General features: G+C 50.4%; 1 protein-coding gene across 3 annotated transcripts in view; it reads right to left on the bottom strand.

The window, feature by feature from the left end:
- Positions 1-5,762: 5,762 nt before the first annotated feature.
- SETD3 (SET domain containing 3, actin histidine methyltransferase) overlaps positions 5,763-7,398 on the bottom strand; it is a 76,878-nt gene continuing 75,242 nt past the window's right edge. For all 3 annotated transcript variants that reach the window (XM_040256964.1, XM_040256966.1, XM_040256965.1), the window contains exon 13: positions 5,763-7,090. In XM_040256964.1, coding sequence (XP_040112898.1) covers positions 6,644-7,090 — 447 coding nt within the window. In that variant the 3' untranslated portion in view covers positions 5,763-6,643. The remainder of the gene's footprint in view (positions 7,091-7,398) is intronic.

Here is a 7,398-nt window from a genome sequence, read left to right as displayed (position 1 = left end):
CTGCCTTCACACTCACACACACCACCCTAATGCCCTGCCTTCACACTCACACACACCGGTCTCGTAACAGGTTCTGTTGTTTCTGTTTCAGCAAAGGAAACTCTGTTTCAAAACTGTTATTAATCGAGTCGCCCCAAAGCTATGATGCTGGGGTCCCCTCTTATCATCCCCACAATGTTAGAAAGGTCCCACAATGTTAGAAAACCTGGAAATGTAGTATCTAATAAACATGAAAAAGATTCTAGTTCCCTGAGGCACGTGTTCAAAGCACTTAAGTCGTGAAAAGAAATCAGACTTAAACTCTCTACTACTTGGTAATAGAAATGAACCTTTGGGGTGGAGGAGAGAGAAGGAATAACAATGAGGCTGAGAGAGAACTAAGGTAATCTACCATTTTGTAGATTGTGGCATTAAAAGCCCTGGCCAGTCTCGTTTATGTTAGGAATAGGAAAAAAAAAAAATGAATGTACCTGAAGACCTGGTTTGGGGGTGACTTCCCCGGAAGGCCCCCTGTACCCTCCAGACATGGGCGGGGTGCTGGGCCTGCTCCTCCTGGGGCTCCTTGTGGAGGAAGGGCCCATGGCCTGCACTCTTTGTCCCCCCAGCCCTGATCAGATACTCAAACAACTGTGGGAAATCTATGGGTGTTACTGAGTGAAAATCACTCAGTCGTGTCCGACTCTCTGTGGCCCCATGGGCTATAGTCCATGGAATTCTCTAGGTCAGAATACTGGAGTGGGTTGCCATTCCCTTCTCCAGGGGATCTTCCCAACCCAGGGACTGAACCAGGGTCTCCTGCCTTGCAGGCAGATCTGAGTTATGGGTGTCACTGAATCAAAGCTTATTAAGGAAGAAAAAGTAGGATGAGACCCTGTGGCCATTGGTGGCACCTGGACCTGTGTTTTGTCACCTGGAAAACAGGGCTTCCTCCCTGTCCCAGCCCTGGCCACCCGGTGCAGTGGGGGGCAGCAGCAGGCTGGGGCTGCCTGGGTCCCCATAGAGAAGAACCCCCACCTTGAAGGCTGTCTGAGCTCCAAGAAGACAGCCCTAGAAAATGGCTGGGTCCCCGGGGGCCCTGCTCAGCCTGGCTGGAGCGCCCCCCACTCACATTGCAGGGCTGAGTACCTGGAGGAGACAGCCACTCTGCCCCCACAAGGACAAGCGGGAAGGTCAGGCTCTCCTGGCGCTCTGAGGACTCCTCCCAGGTATCTTGCGGGGGAGAGCGAGGCCTGCTGCCTGAAACACGGGAGCTTTCGTCAATGTCGCTGACCCATGAGTTAACAGTTCCCACGGCCTCTCAACAGGTGGCAGGCACACACCCAACCAGGCTGCTCTCCACCTCAGAACCCTTGGCACCTGAGTCCAGCAAAATGCAGACTGGAAACGCTTTTCTGTGAAACACCGCCTTTGTTCGAGCTGCTGGTAGTTAGGGGTAGACACCCTAACTAAGACAGCAAGTGTCCACGGCAGCACTGGCTTTCTGAGCTGGGGCTCTGACGTGAGCTGTGCTGTGCTTAGTCGTTCAGTTGTGTCTTGAGTCTTTGCGACCTCATGGACTGTAGCCTGCCAGGCTCCTGTGTTCATGAGATTCTCCAGGCAAGGATACTGGAGTGGCTGGCCATTTCCTCCTCCAGGAGATCTTTCTGACTCAGGGATGGAACTTGAGTCTCTGATGTCTCCTGCACTGGCAGGCGGGTTCTTTACTCCTGGGCTTCCCTCATAGCTCAGTTGGTAAAGAATCCGCCTGCAATGCAAGAGACCCCGGTTCAATTCCCGGGTCGGGAAAATGCCCCGGAGGAGGGGTAGGCTACTCACTCCAGTATTCTGGTCTAGAGAATTTCATAGACTGTATAGTCCATGGGGTTGCAAAGAGTCAGACACGACTGAGCGACTTTCACTTTCTTTCACTTCCTTACCACTAGCGCCACCTGGGAAGCCCAAATGTGTGTGTATATGTGTGTGTGTGTGTGTGTGTGTATACATATATATGTATGTATATATGTGTGTGTGTGTGTGTGTGTATATATATATATATATGGACTCACCACAGGTACATCTGAGTTGTAAGAGCATTAGGATACTAAATAAACCTGGGAGTTGGCACAGAAATGAGTATGAGCATCTCGGTTAACTTTCCCAACCCCACAGTCAGGCTGAGGCCATGAACATGGGTTTCTCTGCAGTTTTATCGTGTTTCTATCGAAATACCAATGGTGGCATTTGTGTTTAAAGCAACTGGCCACCGCTCCATTTTTCCTTCTGAAGTTCATTCGCTGCAAGGTGGTGGAACTCCGCAGGTGCTCTCCTGGGGGTCCCTGGGCCCCAGCCCAGTCCAGAAGCCTCCTGTGGGGTTCACAGGGAGGGACGGGGCTCAGCGTCCTGCGCCCTCACCCGGCCGGGCACTGCCCTGACCTCCGGGGAAGCCCTGAATGTCCAGGTCCCACTTCCTCCAGCACTGCTTTTCCCAGAGTTCCCAAGTGCACAGAGCACCCCCTTCTTGTGAAGCGCGGTGAGCTCTGCCCGGGCTGATGTTTGTTTGTTCAAATGGCTGCGCTGCCACCTTGGGGGCAGCCCGGGCCTCTTAGGAATCTGAGTTACACAGAACCTGGTGTCGCCCCAGGAGCACAACCGCTGCTCCACCCGGGTCTGAAGTTCCCGTCTCATTTAGACAGATGCGAGCAGCCTGCCTGCAGAGTAGGGACCCGTGTGCTCCTCCACCCCCTGGGGACCCCCACCTCTAGACACACGAACATTTCCTGCCTCTTGGGAGCGGCTCAGACTGAGAAAATAGTAATAACTCACATCTACTGAATGCTTAGTACGCAGCCGACACTGTGCCAGAAGCTTCTATACCCATTACCTCATCTGGTCTTCCCTGTCCCCTTGGGAGGGAGGAAGCACAAGATACCCTAAAGGCAAGTACAGAACCACAGGGCCCAGGAGAGAAGCCTGGGACCGTGGGCCCCAGAATCTGCACTCTCAGGCAGCACGGATCGCCTGTACCGTGATGAGTAAAATCAAAGTGCCCCCAGCACTTAGAACACGCTCTTCCCAGCAGGCACCCCTTCCGGTCGGCGGGGATCTGCCCCCCCCCCAACCACTGGCAAGGGTTGTGCCCGGAGTCCCATCCCTTCTCCCAGGGAGGCTACTCAAACACCCAGGACCAGTACTGCAGCTTCATTAAATAACAAATTCGACAGTGCATCTGAATGCAATCTGAGTTCCTCAAATTCCATTTACACACACAATTTTAGGTTTACACTATACAAGGTGCCACTGATTTAAAAAAAAAAACAGTAGGGGGACCCTTAATGAAGTGACTGGATTCTACTCTACACTTACCTGAAATTGACATTTAAATAAAAGTGAGCCCAATTCTTCGGCCAGGTGATAGGCTATAGCCTGTTAATAAACATGTTCATTTTGCCAGATCGATAATAATGGGAACGTGGCACAGTGTATCACAGAAAAAGCCTCTCACTGTAGCCATGGTTACAGCCAACGCTTCACGATCTGGGTTTTCTGAAACTCACCCCCTAAACCAACCCCCAGTAACCATGATTCCTGATTTTCTTTACAGACACTGCTATTTTAGTTCTGAACCCAAGTTGTAGGTACTTTCTCTGGTTTTTTTTTTTTTTTTTAATTCTTTCACTCCAACATGTATGCATTAACCACCAAAAATATAGTCAGGTGATGATTTACAGAAAATGAATTCCCTCATTTTTAAGTGAAAGTTTGACTTAGCACCACCCTGTATGTTGGGAACCTGGGAATAATATATTTTTAATGTCTTACCCCATCTCTCAAAAAAATTAAACACATCTTTTAGTGAGCCTATTCTAGAAACTATTGGGGGAAATCACCCATCGATTGCCAGCTTGTGTGGAAAAACGGGGTGATTTTTCTAGGGCTGGTGAAATCTAATTGCTAACTGTTTACACAAATAACACACAGAGCTAACGAAACAGAAGCAGAAGCTGGCGTTTTTCCAATGACTAGCCTGAGCAGCCTCTTATCCAAAAGCATTAAGAAGAAAGTAAACTTTAAAATGATTTGAGAGAAAGGTCTATCTCCATGACCGATGGCAGTGAGGGTTCTTGAGTGCCAATTTAATCACTTTTCCTCAGTTTTCGAATGCTTCAGTTGTGAATCCAAGTGTCTGTGCGGTAGTGCTGCTTGCCTCTCGGGCACAGGGGGCTGCTGACATGCAGTGGTCTTGCTGACCCGGCTGGGGCCGTGCCAGGGCGATTCTCCTCGACCTAGGAAAGCACGTTGTTCAACACATCGTCTTCTGACATCGAAAGCATACTATGATCACCATTTTTGTCAGAGAGTCTCCTCCACTGGAGCCTAACCTATCTAACTCTTTCTGGTCCAATAACCTTAACAGACCCTGGTGGAATTAGTGGACAGAGCAGTCTCCCAATTTTTAAGCAGGGACTGCTGATAATTTAGTGCCATTCTCTCATCTCCCAAGTAAATTAAGGGGCTGAGCTCTGAGCGTGGGATCCCCCCACACACACTCCATTGGTGCCTGAGGACCAGGGCATGTCCCTACCCCAGTCCAGCTCCACCTCAACTGGAATCTTCTCCAGGGAGTATTTTGAAACCATCCCATCTCATGAAGCCAGTCTGTCTGAACTGGACATGCACCTTTCAAAGGACACACTTCACATTAGACTTGAAAGCTGTTATCCAATGAGAAACTCATCTACCATCAGTCATGAGCATTCCTGTCTCTGGGGCTTCTGTTCCAGACAGAAAACTCCCTGAATACCACTGTGCTTTTGCCTTTTGGAAGTTAGCCACGTACATCTCCCAGATTCATACTTTGGTAAAGGAGTTCGGTAAAGGGCTGATGGGAGAGTTGGTGTCATAGGCAGCCTATTAGGGAGGAAGTTGAAACTGTGATTGCATGAACCAACGCAGGACGTTAATGGGTGCCGACCTCATGGAAAGATGAAGCCTGCCAAGAGTGTCCAATGTGGCGGGTACACTTGATGCTCCAAGCTTGGGGAGGCAGGGTGTCCTCAGTAGAGAATGAAGCAAGCGGTTGACAGAGCTGTGTCTTCTCCAAGGAGAAACCCTGAGAACGTCCTGGAGACATCTGTGTGCAGTGATGCTACTAAGACCGTCGGGGGAAGAGTTCACTTGGCATTTTTAAAAATAAGTGATGTATTTAATAGGGCTTCGGAGACACGAAAATATCAACACAAAGTTGAGGATGACTGGCAATGAGCAACTTGAAGGCTGGTGGCTTTCTGGGGATGGACCCTACTCCACCCCCAGTCACCACCCCAAGCCTCTACCTCCCCCAACACTAAGAACCCCTTTTCAGTGTTCCTGGTGCTGCCAGGCCTCCCCGAGCTCCCCCTGTGGGCAGGGGAAGGTGCTGAACACAGGCTTCTCACCTATCTTGAGTCTCCAGGGGAAACAAACACACCCAGCAGAGGTCAGGTTCACAACCTGCCCCGTGGAGAGCAGCAGGGTTTACATAAAAGCTCCCCTGGTGGCTCAGAAGGTAAAGAATCCGCCTGCAATGCAGGAGACCTGGGTTGGATCCCTGGGCCCAGAAGATCCCATGGAGAAGGGAATGGCTACCCACTCCAGTATTCTTGCCTGGGAAATCCCACGGGCAGAGGAGCCTAGCAGGCTACAGTACCTGGGGTCACAAAGAGCAGGACACAACGGAGCAACTAACACTTTCACTTTTGACTCAAGAGGCCTGTCACACTCCAAAGAAAAGGAATAGACAAAAATATTAATCACGTTTTCCTTTTAATAAGGCTTTTTACTCAAAAGTGTAGCTTTGAAAATCTCTAGCTTGTTGTGACAACCAGAGAAGCCGGGAGCGGCCTCGCCTGAACTCGGCCGTGGTGCTCTCGTTACCAGAGTGGAGGGCGAGCGCACCGCTTCACAATCAGAGCCAACGCGGAAATTTAGGGGCAGGATATGCATATCCTACTTTGATTCCAGGAGAAAGGACACGTTCTTAACACAGTAAAACAAAACACAAAGTAAACAAATCTTTAGAAATCACTAGGGGTGTGTGTGTGTGTCTGCATGTGTGTGTGTCCACGTGTTTATATCATTAGGATTATCATCAACATTTAAAACTATTAAAAATAAGGTTGCCACCTTTCCTTTTCTTTTGGTACTGGGGCTTTTTTTTTTTTTTTTAAGGAAAAAAAAAAAAGAAAGGATTTCATCTTTTTTGCCCAGACTCCCAGGTTTCCTAACCTCGAGCCTGTTTTGCCCTGGGGACCCCCAGAGCACCCTCGTCGGGCATGAGGCGGGGCGGGCCTGCCCCCTGGCTGTGGAGAGGCGAGGCACACAGCAGCACCACGGACGGGGAGCTGCGTTCTTTCCCAGGCAGAAAAGGTGTCTGCCCACAGAGGGCCTGCAGAACCTTCCATTGCGCCCCTCCCCTCTGTGTTCTGCTTGCTCAACTGGTTGGTTTGGCCTAGAAGCAAGATGGCAATCATAATCAGAAAGGGAAGCTAGATTTTTTAAATAACTTAAAAAAATCATTTTTATATAAAGCAGCAAAAACATATTTTTCTCTCAGCAGAAAGAAAACCGTGAACAGGGAAACAGCGATGTAAACGGGCCCGTTCATAAACCTCGGCTGAAGCCGGGGCTACTGTGCAACGTCTTCGGTGCTGTCGGAAGAAGGTTCTTTGGCGTCTCCAGTCGCTCTTTTACTTTCCTCTTGAGTTAAAGTTTCCTTCTCCGACCTGGTCCCGTTGGGGATAGCGCTTTCGCCGTTGACGAGCCCATGCTCGGCGGCCTGGGCCCTGCGGACGGCCTCGCTGAGGGTCAAGGCCTCCTGCGCGCCCGCCTCCCCCTCCAGGCTCCTCAGCACCAGCGGCAGCCGCGAGTCCGCCACGCCCTCCAGCAGCCCGGCGCCGCCCTCCTCGTACTTGGGCAGCGGCGCCCGCTCCTCCATCTGCCGCCGATAGAACTCCCGGTTCGCGGCCGCGCTCTTGACCGCTCTCTCCAGGATCTCCTTCTCACCTAAGCGCAGCTTGATGGCCATGGTGGCACGGGCAGAAAGGTCGTGGTTTTTCAAGAAGGACTTATCTTCCTGGAAAAGAAACAGCAAACTCAACTATCTCAAGTCGCTAAACTGGTAAACTATAGCAACAGAAGGCAGATCAGTGATTGCCGGGGGCGAGGGCACAAGGGAAATTGGGGGTGGGGAGGGGAGAAGGTTCCAGAACTTGATTGTAGGGGTGGCTCCATGACTGTATACTTACACCCAAGCGTACACTTCAGAGGAATGAGTTTTACTCTATGTAAATTATATCTAAATAAATGATGGTCTAACCAAAAAGAGGAGCCTAAATCACACAGTGCTTGGATGCTGGATGAATGATAGGTATTTGAAGTCAA

The sequence above is a fragment of the Oryx dammah genome, unplaced genomic scaffold, assembly GCF_014754425.2.
Source record: "Oryx dammah isolate SB20612 unplaced genomic scaffold, SCBI_Odam_1.1 HiC_scaffold_16, whole genome shotgun sequence".
NCBI lineage: Eukaryota > Metazoa > Chordata > Mammalia > Artiodactyla > Bovidae > Oryx > Oryx dammah.
The sequence above is the reverse complement of the archived record's forward strand: the minus strand, read 5'-3'. Positions and strand labels throughout refer to the sequence as shown.